This window comes from Arvicanthis niloticus, chromosome 13, assembly GCF_011762505.2.
Source record: "Arvicanthis niloticus isolate mArvNil1 chromosome 13, mArvNil1.pat.X, whole genome shotgun sequence".
In the NCBI taxonomy this organism is placed as follows: Eukaryota; Metazoa; Chordata; class Mammalia; order Rodentia; family Muridae; genus Arvicanthis; species Arvicanthis niloticus.
Genome location: NC_047670.1, coordinates 48075212 through 48089202, shown reverse-complemented (window position 1 = coordinate 48089202; position 13991 = coordinate 48075212). Strand labels below are relative to the sequence as shown.

Sequence of the window (13991 nt, the reverse complement as noted above, 5' to 3'; positions counted from 1 at the left end):
GTATCGAGACTAAAGATCAACCTTTCTAGTGTCTGGTGTGCTCGTGGGTCATCCATGCTGCTGACACTACTCCCTGGTCTGTTTCACAGCTGAGTAAGTAATCTGATTAACAGACACACTATCTATCCATCCACGCATTCCTTACTGGACACTGTGAGTTTAGAGCCACTGTGAATAAAGTTTCTACAGACATTTTCATACTATGTGGATGAATGTTTTTATTTTGCTTGGTGGGAGTTTCATTGCCCAACAGTAGTATGAGGATTGCAGACTTAAGTTTACAAGAAATCACTTAACTTTTTTTTCAGAACAGTCACACTGTTTTACAGAATTATCAGCAGTTTGTGAGTATCCCAGTAGATTTTGTTTCTGAACTGTTTTACTCCTTCTCCGTACATGCCTTTGATTGATTGACATTGAAATTGAACACATTATCCTTTTTTCTAAGTGTTTGGTTGAAACACTTAGTCATTTACCATTAGGCATGGATTTTCATTAAGGTTTTAATGGTGCATCTCATAAAATGTACTTTTCCATGTGTTATTTGCTCAAAAGTTTTTAAAATCGTAGATGGGTTTTGAATGTTGCATCTCCCTTTTCCATTGACCATGTGGCTCACTTTTCCTTTCTGTTTATAATTTGTCAATATAATGAGAGACCATCATGAGTTTTATGCACAAAGATTAAACCCTTCTTGCATTGCTGGGATAAGACTGGTGGTCATAATGTGTGATGTAAATTTGATTCATAGTACTTTGTTAGGGACTTTTACAATTAAATTTGTGAGAAATACTAGCCTTAAAATGGTTTTCTTATAAACTTTTTGATTTCATCAATTTAATAAGCACTGGTCTGATAAAAGGATGGGATTTTTTTTAGTATGTGGTGTGTGTGTGTGTGAGAGAGAGAGAGAGAGAGAGAGAGAGAGACAGAGAAAGAGACAGAGAGACAGAGAGAGAGACAGAGAGACACAGAGAGAGACAGCATGCATGTGAAAGTCAAAGGACACTTTACTGAAGTTGGTTCTCTTCATTATCATGTGAACTTTGTGAACCAAATCCAGATTGCCACGCCTTGGCACCTGGGAATTCTGTATTCGTTCATCACTCTCTCCTCTTGACTGTGGATGTAACTAGCAGCTTCACATTCCCATTGCCTTGATTTCCCTTAGTGATCGGACTATAACATGGAACTATGAAACAAATGATTTCTCCCTTCTGTTGCTTTGGTCAGGGTGTTTTATCACAGCAGCAGGAGAGGGAACAAAGAAACTTGCCTATGTAGACAGTGCCTCCCTCCTTATAGGTATGGGGCACGGATCTTTCAGTCTAGTGTTGTACATATACAGGCGCTCAATACAAAGCAGCCATTTAAAAACCCTCTTATAGCTTGAAAAATCAGTTGTGCTATGCTTTGCAAACAACTATTCCGTCTTTGATTTCTTGCTCAATGCAACCTTCTGTAACTCCTCTCTCAAGGTGAGGACTGAGAAGGTGCTCTGGGTAGGGACGATATGGTCTCCAGGATGGACGGCTATCTCCTTTCACCATACTGAACATCCTGTGCCTTTTGCCTGTCAGCCCGCTTTATGGTTTCATTAAAATATTCTAATTTTACCAAGCCGAGGCTGCTTTTTATTTCTTTTTTTCTCCCTTTAATCATTAGGAGGAAAGGCAGCAGTACTCAATTTCACAAAACCCTTTCTGTGCTCGATTTTCATAACTTAGATATCTCCCCCATAATTATATCCTTTCTTTGGTTTTCTACAGAGTAAAGAAACAGCCAATTTCAAGAAAATCGGAGCAGGCTATTTCTTCCTCGTTCCCTGGCTTTTGACAGTTATTTCCCTGTGTACTTTTTGTTCATCACTGGGTGATTTCTCCTACAGTCCTTTCCAGAGGTAGTTTTTAAGTTTGGCTTGTGGTTGCTTCCTGACCCTGCTTTTTCAAGCTACTAGAGAGCAAGGTGCCACATTCCCTGCTGGTTGGTGGCTTCTCTTGTTTGCTCTTGTACAGGTTTATTCCCATATCCACGTATTAACTGAGGTCAGAGGCCACAGTCACCCTGTACCAAGCCCAGATCTTCACATTCAAAGGAGTCCTGGGAGGCTCTGAAATGATGAGTGTGTGTGTGTGTGTGTGTGTGTGTGTGTGTGTGTGTGAGAGAGAGAGAGAGAGAGAGAGAGAGAGAGAGAGAGAGAGAGAGAGAGAGAGAGAAGAGAATATAAGGTCATCTCACTAGCTAGCTAGAGTCAGCTGGGCTCAGAATTGACAGACGGCCCCTTTTGTGATTTCAAGGGATCTAAGACATGTTTGCCAAAAAACCTTTGGCTCTCTGGAGATGACGTGTCTGTCTGTGCTTCAGGCTGATGAGAGTGGAAAGAGAATTTGGGATTTCTGTGAGGCCAAAATATGAATATTGAGTTTAGAAAAACACCTGTTTCACCAAGTAACTTTGTTAGTAGGAAGAGGTTTGGGTTGCCCTGGGCACTCAGGAGGAGGGATACTTAAGTGGGCAGAGAGAGGGTCAGTGGCAGCATTGCTGGTGTCACCAGCTTGAATGACACCCATACACATGGACATGAAGGCGAGGTGAGTAGTGGGAGTCAAGGGAACCGTGAGCTTACTAATGTGGGACTGAGGGCTTGAATGGACCTCATTCCAAGGAAGATGCACAATAGGCTGGCAGGAGAGGAGAAGAGAACAGGTCTACATTAACCTAAGCTGCAGTGCAATGTGGCTTTACTCCATAGGACAGCTGTTACCACAAAAGTAGAAATGAGTATCGGTGAGGAAAACCAGAGCCACGTGTGAGCTAGCTGAAGGGGCAAGTGGAATATTGCTGCGGTGAGAGATCTGGTGACCCCTCAGAAAGTAAGTGCAGAGTAAATGTGTCACGCAGAAACTTTACCCTCTGCATGCCCCACACAGACAAAAGCAAGGCAGTGGCATCTTCATGCCCCTGTTCATAGCAACATTTTCACTAGGACGAGGTGGGAGCAAGCCGCATGCTCACTCATGATGCATCAGGCAGCCAGGCCACAGAGGGGAGCGTTGCTTAGCCTTTAAAAGGGAGGCAACGGGGTGCAACGGGGTGCAAACTCTAGCAGGTTGATCCCCAAGAGCATTTTGATAAGTGAAATAAGCCCATCACCGTTATGCAAGGCTCCTAGTCAACCACATAGAGACCGAATGCAGGAAGGTTGCCAGGGACCAGGATGGCGGTGGTGGGATGTGGAAGTGGGCAGGTAGTTTGCAGAGGGTACAGAGGTTTCTTTTGGGAAGACAAGGAAGGTTCTGCAGATGACCACCCCCCCCCCCCCCAATTCATCTCTGGTGACTGTGTGTCAACAGAGTGACATAGAATGCTATGAACCTGTGCCCTGGAAGAATTAAAACGGTGACTTTGGTAGGGATATTTTCTCTCAGTAAATCATCTTTTGGCTCAAAGCTTCCCTCCCCCCCCCCCCAATAAATCCAGTCTTTAAAGTTCAATGGTAAATGGTTTGCATGCTCATTTCTTCTTGTTCTAAGCCCCGTTGCCAGTGGGGTAGGTTGCACAGCAGGAAAAGAATTTACTTAGTGTGTAGTTGCTTCTTGATTCTTCATGAAAGTCTAAGGAGGTTAGTACAGTTACTATCACTATCACTATTTCCTGGTTGGTGGGCTCAGGCTGAGAATGGCAAACCAAAGTTCAATGACCCAGATCCATGGTCACAACTGGATATCATTGGCCACCCCGGCTTCTCTCCTTCCACCCGGCCAGGCTGCATAGACTCTGCCAACTGCGTTCCCTCAACGTGTCCTCTCTCTGATAGGAGGTGCATGAAAGCAGTTTCTTTTGCTTTTTAAAATACCTAAAGGCGATGTCTGCCTCCTCATTGCAAGGAAGTGGGTCAGCAGAAGCAGTCAGTGTAGGATGAGTGCACCGTGCTGGGTGGCTGTGGGATCTGAGGGAGGAGGTCTGGATAGTTTTATGTTAGAATCACTGGAGAGGACAGACCTCAATTGAGAAAATGCCTCAATAACATGGCTACAGGGAGGCCTGTAGGGCATTTTCTTAATTAATGATTGCCGTGGCTGCCCATCCCCCAACGTGGGTTGCAGCACCCCTGGGTCTGTAAGGAAGCAGATTGAGAAAGACATGGTGAGCAATCCAATAAGCAGCACCCCCTCCACTGCCCTGCATCTGCTCCTGCCTACAGGTTACTGCCCGGTTTGTGTTCCTGTCCTGACCTCTTTCAGTGATGGAGTATGATAGGAAAACATAAGCCAAATCCTTTCCTCCTCAGCTTGCTCTAGTCGTGGTGTTTCATCACAGTGATAGTACTCCAAACTGAGACGAGAGCTAAACATAGGCACCTCCTTCTAGCCTCTTGGAAACATGGCTTCCTGTCACACTGGCCAGGGGACAGTGAGCACAAACTACATATCACTGGCGACACTAGCTTCTCTCCTTTCACCCGGCCACTGCCTTAGAACATGCTTGGAAGCCCCATCACAGCAGAGCCAGTGCTAAGCTCACACACAGTACCCAACACTGTTTGCTCTGATGCTTCTGAAAAGTTCGGGTATTCTGGGAGCCTTATCTGTCCTTCCTTGACACGCAGTGGACATGTATCAGGGACATTATTGGCCTCGCATCCCATCATTCATCCATGCGCCTCCCTGGAACCATCCTGTTATGTGCTTGGTCTGGGAGGAAGAAAGATTTGCCTGCATGCTTTCCTCTACGTTCTGTCTGCAAAGTTTATTATTAATAAGTGTGTGTGTGTGTGTGTGTGTGTGTGTGTGTGAGAGAGAGAGAGAGAGAAAGAGAGAGAGAGAGAGAGAGAGAGAGAGAGAGAGAGAGAGAGAGAGAGAGAGAGAGAGTGAATTTAGGTGTCTGAGGAGTTTAGAGAAGTTGTTAGATTCCCTGGAGCTGGAGTTGCACGTAAATGTGAATCACCAAACATGGGTGCTGGGATTAGAACTCAGATCCTCTGGAAGAGCAATTGTGGCTCTTAACTGCCGGGCCATCTCTCCAGCCCTTAAGAGCAAAGTCTGACTTTAGAGCACTGTATAACGAATGTTTCTGACTTGGTCAGCCATGGGAAGTTTCTATTTCTATTTCGTTTTGATTTATTCCCTGTGAGAAATTCAGTGCGGTTCTTTGCTCCCAGCCCTGCAGAATCAGATGCTGGCCAGACTTGCCCCATGGGCCCCTGTTGTCAACACCTGTGTGAGGACACTGCCGGCGAAGGTTCCATCATTTTTGTCAGGAGTTAGCTGGGCCGAGATTTCTTGTTACCATGGCTACTCCCTGTGTCCCACAGGCTACAGATCCCTGCAGAGTTGCCTTGTACTGAGTGTGTGTGTGGTGGTGCCTGCTTTTATATAATGCATGTCCTCTGTCTTTGGTATTCCTCTGTCTGCATGCAGGGCCATGGGCCTGCTCCAGCTGTTCCTCCTGCAGGGTCCTGTAGGACTTTGAGGCTGGTATCACAGTCCTGAAAGACCTCTTTAGTCTCAGGTAGATACAGTTCATCATCACAGGTCTTGCCTGTGGCTTCTTAGTACCTCTTCCTCTTGTACCATAGCCACTCACTGTCCAGTGTATTGGCAGGTGCTGGGTATGAGTCTTCTCTCTGATACAGCAGCACTGTACTTCCAAATGATGGTGGGGGAGCCCTGTTCAGCATTTCTAAGAATGGAGCTCTGTCTCTTTGTATCTTATTAGTGTTCATCTAGCTTGTCTCCACCTTAAACCCCACCCCCCATGCCCTTGGTCTAGGTTGCTCTCTCCCAGCATCCAGAGATCTCATCTCAAAGGAAAGGAGGGTCAGATATGGCTAGACTGTGCTGGCACTGAAATTTCAGTGTCTCACCTCCTCCCTGTGCTGGTTGAATGCCTCTTGCATGGCTGTATCTTCAATCGAGGCACAGTCTTCCCTCCTACTTTCCCTTCATCCTTTGTAAGAGCCCTTAGTAAGGAAGGCCCCAGGGAAGAGCTGAGGACAGGAAGGTACAGCAACCTCATTGGCAGCCCAGTTAGCTTTAGCCACCCACCATCTTTATACTGATGCCTGCTTACCCATTTGGATGCTACCTGCCGCTTCTTCATCCCATGTCCCATTTCTGGTGCAATGGCCCTGCCCCTGTCCTTCTGGAAGGGCTTCTCTGCACTTCCTCCTGACCTCTCAGGCTTTAGTCATGATCAGCCCTGGAGTGGATGTTACCTTCTAGCTCCTGCTTGGAAGCTATCCTTCCCTGCTTTCTTTCTACTAATGCATAGTCACTGTGTTTTCTCTGTGCATATCAGAGCCCCTTCTACTTGCATTACACCTGAGGACTGTTGAGACTTTTGGTTCCACGGGAGAAATGGTACCAGATGCACAGCACGGGCTGGAGCAGTTGCTTGATCTCGTCATGTGGGAGTATCTTGAGACTCTGCCTAGGTGTACCTGCCTGCCTCTCCTGGCATGGAACCTCATCTACTTGTGGGTACTGATTTGGACTTTCTTTTAACTTTTTAGACTCTGGAAGCTATCCTGAACTTCAAGTACTCTGGAGGCCCCGGCCACGTAGAAGGGTATTATAGGAACCTTTCCCTGGGACTGCACGTGGAAGTTGAGCCCTCTGTGTTTTTTACCCGAGTCAGCACGCTTCCAGCAACCAGGTAACCAGGCTGGGGGGAGGGGGTGTCTCATGAGACTGGTTATCATGTCTCACTGCTCAGCAGAGCCATGCCTTTGGTGTTCCTAGGCACCTGGAATAGGCTGGCTGGGATGCCGTGCAGGCAGTCCTTGTGGGGCCCTCCTGGGGCAGGTGCTTCTCCCTGGTTTGATTGTCCCTTCTTCAACCCGGGCTCTGCATAGAGCTTTGCTTATATTTGGGACTCCCCAAGGAACCCAGCCTTGTTCTTTGTGATGCTTCCATGACTGGTGAGATGAACGTTTTGTCTCAGGGCTCACAGTTAAGCACCACAAGGACATTATAGGTCAGCATAGTATCAGCTCAAGAAAGCATCACCCACCTCTGCCACCAGTTCCTCCAGCCTGAACTTCTCAGGAAAGAGAAGGGTGAGTTTGTCTACTTCCAGGTCACATGTGCTTAAAAAAAAGGGGGGGGTCTTTGTTTTTCTTGTAGGTGGAAGGTAACAGTTGTCATCTCACACTCAGGCTGTAGAGTAGTCTATATGCTTCCCAGGACCCCTAAGGCCAGCTTAGAGACCTCCTCAAACATGTGCAGCCCCTAGAGAGTGTGGGCACACCTTCACTGAACTCCATCGGATTGCCAGGCTCAGCAGTGCCTGGCATATATATGTGCAGAGATGGTGGGCTAGGCCAGGACTGTGTATGTTTAATCGAGCAAAACAGCAGCCATGAAAACACCTGTCTGTCTTTGGATCTCACAAAGAGCACCCTGGCCTGTGCTACTCATTCCTCCCATTTATTCTGTAGGGTAAAACAGAGGTATGGTGTCCATCATAATGCTGACAGAAAAATCCATTTAAACGGATCTAGCACACTTCCCCCCCAGCCACTGGAGAAAGGCTTCAGCAAGAATTAATGGCTTATCTGGGCCTTTTAGCATCTCTTTTCATCATCTATCACTCTTTTGGTCCTCACTGCCAAGGTGGCTTCTGTTTGAATTTGTATAAAGCTTTAAAGCTCTTGCCTCCAGGGCAGATTTGGCTAGTGTGCCGACAGCCAGTGTTAGGGTGTGCCAAGCCTTCTGCACATGTCTCTGCTTCGTGGTGTCTTGCCTTTCCTGCCCTGTCTCTTCTTCTGCTGCCACTGCCCATCAGGACTTCTCAGATGTGGCCCAACTTGTCACAGGTTCTCCTTTGTGCCTCACTGACATGTGGCTGCTACATCATGGCCTCCATAGCTGCAAATGGTAACTTAAGGTGGAAGTGGACTTGGCCATTGGCTGAAGCACCACTTTGGTCTTTGATACCAGCCTGTGGCCTTCATATTCTTTTCTTTTCGCCAGTGTATTTCTCTTCCCAGCTCTTGGGTTTGAGAGTTCACTTCTGACCTTCCTTTTTCATTATCCTTAAATCTAACTGATCACAAAATCCTGGGATAAGATTTCATTTCCTCTGCATCAGTCTGCCCCTGTGTACCCTTAACTCTATAGAGAGTTAATCAGTTGGGACCTTGGCTCCAGTCTGCTTGTCCCCAGCTCCAGCCTGGCTCACAGAAAGATCCATAACTGAGGAGACTGTGTTCAGAGTCTCTCCTTCTCTGTTCAGGACAGACCTCCCTCTCCCTGCTTCTCCCTGTATTCCTGCCGAGTTCTATAATAACCACACAGACTCTTACAGCCGGAGCCTGTGTCAAGGCAGGTCACGTCTAGGGGTTTCCATTTCATCTTTCTACTAAAAGTGTTCCTCTTATTAAACTACCACTCTTTTATTTAATCGTTTGGAAAACATCTGCTTGCCTTTGAAATCTATGTTAGCATTGCTATAGAATGTAGAATGTAGGAGTGTGTGTGTGTGTGTGTCCCGGTCCTATGCTTTCTTCATTTGTCTAACACATCACACAGTCAGATCTTTGGGAGCACTTCTGTCCTGTTTCCAGCCAGCACCCCCAAATGCCCGGTGCATTGTACAGCCTCTTTGGGAAAAGGAGCAAACAGAGCAACGTCTTGCCTTTCATCAGCCTGAAAGGAGCTTGTCACACAGAATTAGCATGGGATGGGGACACAAATCTACACACAGGAGTGGCAGGGCAATGGAACATCAGATAGGTGGGTAAATAGAGAAGGCCCGAGCTCCCCTGGGCTGGGAGTGGGAAAGGAGAGGAGGAGAAAAGCAGTGCAGGCAGGCCTGCATATTTGTGTCCAAAGCTCCCCCCTGGAGATTCAGCACCAGCACTGCATTTGACAGTAGAGCTTTTCAGACCCTGTAAGAAAGAAAGATACTACTATGCCTCTTACAAGAAACTGGCATCAAATGTACAAGTTGGTATGGACTTATCAATATTAAACATGTAATGTAGCCTTTCAGAAGAGATAGGAAAATTTGTAATATTTGAAGAATTGAGTTCTCAATAGCACAAAACAATCCTAAATATATATATCTAAAAACATAGTTTCAAAATAAAACTGGCACACAAAGGGGAGAGGCACATAGTAACATGGCAGGGCTGACCATTTAAGCATTCTTCCTGGAGGATCTGATATGACAGATAGAGAAAACAGAACAAGCCCACAGGAAAGCTGTAGCCAATCTAGACATTCTTAACAAGCTCACCTAATTGTCATTATGGAAGAGTAAATGCTTACACTAGAAATGGATGGCTTGACATCAGTGATGTGGCTTCTGAAACATGGAGAAAAGCTCAGTACTCCCAGAGTGAAAGAAGAAATCATAGAGAAGAATGTACATTGATAAAATGGGGAGTGGAAGAGAATTTGTGGATTCAGTGGAACCAAAAGGTGATACTTTAAAGAGATTAATAATAGAGAATTAATCATAACTAGGGCAATGAGGGGTAAAAACACAAATTGCAAGTAGAAGGAACGAAAGACGTGGCATTCGGGGGTTTTGTACACGTTATGTGTTTAAAATGTAAGAGAATACCATAGCGCTCCCAGTGAGTTTGACAACTTAGGCAAAACAGATCAGTGTTTTGAAGGACGAAAGTGGACAGAGTACTGAAACTGACACACAAAGAATAGAGCACGTGAATAGACTTTCAATTAGAAAGTTTCCACAAAGCACGCTGTGGGCCCAGGGGACTTCTCCAGTAAAGGCTTTTAGGAAAGCAAGCACAGTGCCCTGAGGAAGCTCACTTAGAAAGCAGGCAGGAAGGAGTCCCTCTAGACCCCAGCCTCACCATGCTGCTGCTTTCCAGAGACACTACATCACAGGAAGAAAGGAACTTTGGGCCAGAAGCCTTAAGTTTTCAAAGACTGAGTTGGACAACAAAATACAAATCAATTTTGCCTATACATAAGGTATAGTATAGAACTAACAACTCCAGTTTATTCTAGAGATGCATTTAGTTTTAAGCACTGAAAAGCAAGCAAGCAAACAAACAAACCGACAACCATTGGCATTTATCTCATTAGCAAAACAAAGTGGGAAACTCTCATTCTGCTGGGAACTCTGTAAACTAGGGCCATGCTATTTTAGCATGAAAAAGGCCTGGGCAGAGAGTGTAGGGTTACTCTTATTGCAGGGCCAGCCTGAGAAATCTCTCCATGAGTAAGGAGCCAGGCATGTCCTCTGTGAGCCCTCTGTTATGTCCCTGGCAGTCCTACAGGGCAGCAAGGTTTTAAAGAATAAAAATAATTAAAAGACCTACAATTAGGAATGGATAGTAAGAACTGTCACCACCACAGCCTGCCGTTGTACAGCACACCAGCCAGCTACATTCCTGTTTGTTAGCAGCCAACAATTGGAAATTTAAAGATTAAAATTGAAAGTAAGCAACATTACTTGACCTAAAGGAACAAAGTTGGAGGAACTTGGTATGTGATTTTAAGACTTATGGAAAGATGTAGTAAGTAATTGAAAGAGTGTTGTTGGCTCCAATATGGACTGGATGTCAGTACACCCAAGTGTGATAAGATTATGCATAAGTAGACCTGAACGAATGTACACCATCATTGACTTTTAGCAGGATGCAGAGCCAGATTTAGGAAGAACTGTAGAGCCTTTTCTTTCTCCTCAAAGGAGACATAGCAAAGCAGCTTTCTGACTTGGGGCCAAAGATTTCTTAGATGGACCCAGAACTTGCTAACTGCAAAATGAAATGTTGATAAATAATTAATTTCATGAAAACTGAAACCTTATGCTTGGGCTGGCGCGATGGTGCGGATGGGTAAAAGCTTTTACCGTGGAAGCTAGATGACTAAATTTGACCCTTGGAATCCGAGTCAAGTGCTGGATTCTGTGCGTCACACCTGTGACCAGCCTTCCTGTGTCGAGATGGAAGCCTCTGAGCCAATGGGAATCTCTGGATTAGGTAGCCTGGAACATACAGAACAGCAGCAGAAACATGGAGAGAGTCTGCCTCAACAAGGTGGAAGACAAGAAAGTCCTCCTGAAGGTTGTCCCGTGGCTCTACATGTCTGCTGTGGCATGTTGCATGCCTGAGGGCTTTTCTAAATAGAATAAATAAACAGATCACAAAATCCCCCTTACAGTCACCAACAGGCAAGGCATACCATAAAATATCCTGCAGCATTCAAACAGGTATTTTTTTTTAATTGCCACAGTCACCAGAAACATGTTCAATATCACTAATTGTTAGAGGAACACAAGACAAACCTGTAATTAGGTACCATTGTATACTCCCCAGAATGGCTAACATGAAGTGCTGACACCATTAAATGTTGGTGAGGATGGGATTGAACTGGAATTTGTGAACATTCGAATTTACCAGCAGCTTTCCTCAGAGCCTTTAAACACTTACCTCCCCAGTGAGTTTCCAGTTTCACTTCTGCATGCTTTATTTTAGAACTATAATATACATGCATATATATATATATATATATATATATATATATATATATATACATATGAATAAATCGTACAAGAATTTATATAACAGCTTTACTTTCAGTAACTGCAGTGTAGAGACAACATTGATTACCTGTAAGCAGGAAAATGGGTGAACCATCTTTGGGATCTATAATCCCACAGGGAGAAACTGCTCAGAAACAAAATGAACTTCCAGAACATGATGCCAGTCAAAGGTGTCTGTGCTCACAGTTCCAGACAGTGGTACCCTCTCCGTGGCCAGAGTGCTTTGGGCAATAGCTGACTGTTTTGAGGTGCGTGGGTAGGTGGGTTGAAGGAGATGAGCTACCACAGGTTTCCTAGGCTTTGGCTATGATACTTTCTCTCCCTGGAGAAGACCTCAGTTTAAAAGGCAGATCAGTTTCATTAGTCACCCCAGAGGATAGTGTCTTTCTGCTTCAGTGTCTAGTCGGTTGCTGTCCCGAGATTCAAGAGCCCATCAATCTATCTTGCACATCTTTGTCTTCCATCCCATGTAAATTATCCCTTGACTTAAAAAAATAATGTTCGGATATAAAACTATGTATATAACCAAAGAGGACACTTAATTTTTATGGGAAAGATCTAGAATGATACTGTAGGAGACAGGGTGTTGCAGTGTTCAGCCCTGGGCCAGCCCATGGGAGGACACTGGGAAGTAGAAGGCATTGATGAGTAGCTCTGAGTTTTAAGAGTGGCAGAGTGGGAACAAGCTGAAGTTCTGTTTTCCTTAGCCACACAGCAGAATCAACATACATTTCGGGCCCTCAGCATTAGCGGTTTATTGAAGTGGCATGCTGCGGTGTATTATGAATTCATCGCGTGCTTTTTGCTCACAGGTGAAGATTGTTCTGTCAGAATCCTGCTGGGCTTGAGTTCTACACATCTCACTTTTAATGCCAGGTCCTTCTCAACACACTTGGACTACAGATGAGGCCGGGGTTGGGTGTTGTATGTTCCTCTCCAGCGTGTATAGCTTGCTGGTGACAGTTGAATCTAGGTTTTCTTACTTCAGAGATACCGTTGTTTCGACAGTTAAATGATCACCTGCATGTCAGAGCTTTCATGGAATGTTCAGACTGATTTTTGAGTGAACTGAAGCTGGATATGTCAAAAGATCACCCTGGTGTTGGACCAGTTGCACTGTGGAGCCCAGATGCAAATGTGTGTGGGTCACTTGCTCCCGGAATTGCTAAGATTTCCATCCCTATCAACTCCACAGTCAGTCAGTCAGTCTGTCTGTCTGTCTGTCTGTCTGTCTCTGTGTCTGTGTGTGTGCACGTGCATGCATGTATGAGTGCTTGCATGTATGTGAGGTGGTCGGAAGAGGATGTCTGCTATCTGTTTTATCATAGTCTACCTTGTTCCCCTGGGACGGGGTCTCTTACTAAACTTGAAGCTAGGCTGGCAGCCAGCAAGCTCCTAGTGATCCTCCTGAATCTGTCCCTGCCTCTTGGCACTAAGGTTACAGGAAAGTATTGGCACGCCCAGCTTTAAAAAAAAAAAAAACAAAAAAAAACAAAAACAAAAACAAAACCATGGGTTCTAGGAAATCAAAACATCCAGGTTCAGGCTTTTATGCTTGAGCGACAGGCACTGCTACCTTCCAAGTCATCTCTACAGCCCCCTTTCCTGGGAGTTTTACATGTGGCAGTGTGGAAGGGAAAGGGGAAAGAGAAATGAGCCTGTTCTCTTTCCAAAAAGCCTCTGGAGATGAGCACTGCCCCCTGGAGTGTGTGTGTGTATGTTTCTGTGTGTGTGTCTGTGTGTGTCTGTGTGTGTGTGTGTATGTGTATGTGTATGTATGTGTGTGGCTACATATGTTCTGTACATCAGCATGTGAGGGATTGGGTCTACATGAGGTCTCAGCACCATACTGTGACTTTGGGCCACATTTATGTGATCCAGGGATATGGAGACCTAGCTCTGATTCCTTCTGCTGCATACATGCCTTCATGAGAGGTTGCAGTTTCAGGGGGTCTGTCTGTCCTTTACTGAGAGAACATCTCTACTGTGTCCATTTCTCTAGGGAGAGAAGAGAATCAAATTATTGAAGAGGAGACCATTTTCCCCAAATGCCATAGAACAGTAAAGATGAGAAACAGGACATTTCTTTCCTCTTTCTTTCTTCCTCTCCCTCTGGCTCCCTCACCCCATCCGCTCTGGGGTGTACATAGGTCTCAGCTGACTTACATTTTATACCAAGCTGCCAGGTAGTGTTCTTAGGGACCAGACTGTAATGGATTAGGCCACACCACCCCTGTCTAACAGCTGTGCTTCCTTCTCTCCCAAGGAGCAATCTCTTTTGTGATGGTTACAGTAAATGATCCAATCTTAGACACCCTTATTTGGAGCAATGTAGAAAATATAGCCCTCAGAGCCAGGTGCAGGGTGTAATAGGCATTGTGCGTGAACAGGAACTGTCCTTCTGGAGACACCACTCTACTTGCCCTCTGTCACTTAAAAGGTTTCTGTTGGGGGGTGCAGCTCAG

The 13991-nt window shown here is 45.4% G+C and overlaps 1 protein-coding gene across 3 annotated transcripts in view; it reads left to right on the top strand.

Annotated features, from left to right (window-relative positions):
• Trappc9 (trafficking protein particle complex subunit 9) overlaps positions 1–13991 on the top strand; it is a 458815-nt gene that overhangs the window by 281615 nt on the left and 163209 nt on the right. For all 3 annotated transcript variants that reach the window (XM_076911449.1, XM_076911450.1, XM_076911451.1), the window contains one exon: positions 6515–6657. In XM_076911449.1, the coding sequence (XP_076767564.1) occupies positions 6515–6657 (143 nt within the window). The remainder of the gene's footprint in view (positions 1–6514; positions 6658–13991) is intronic.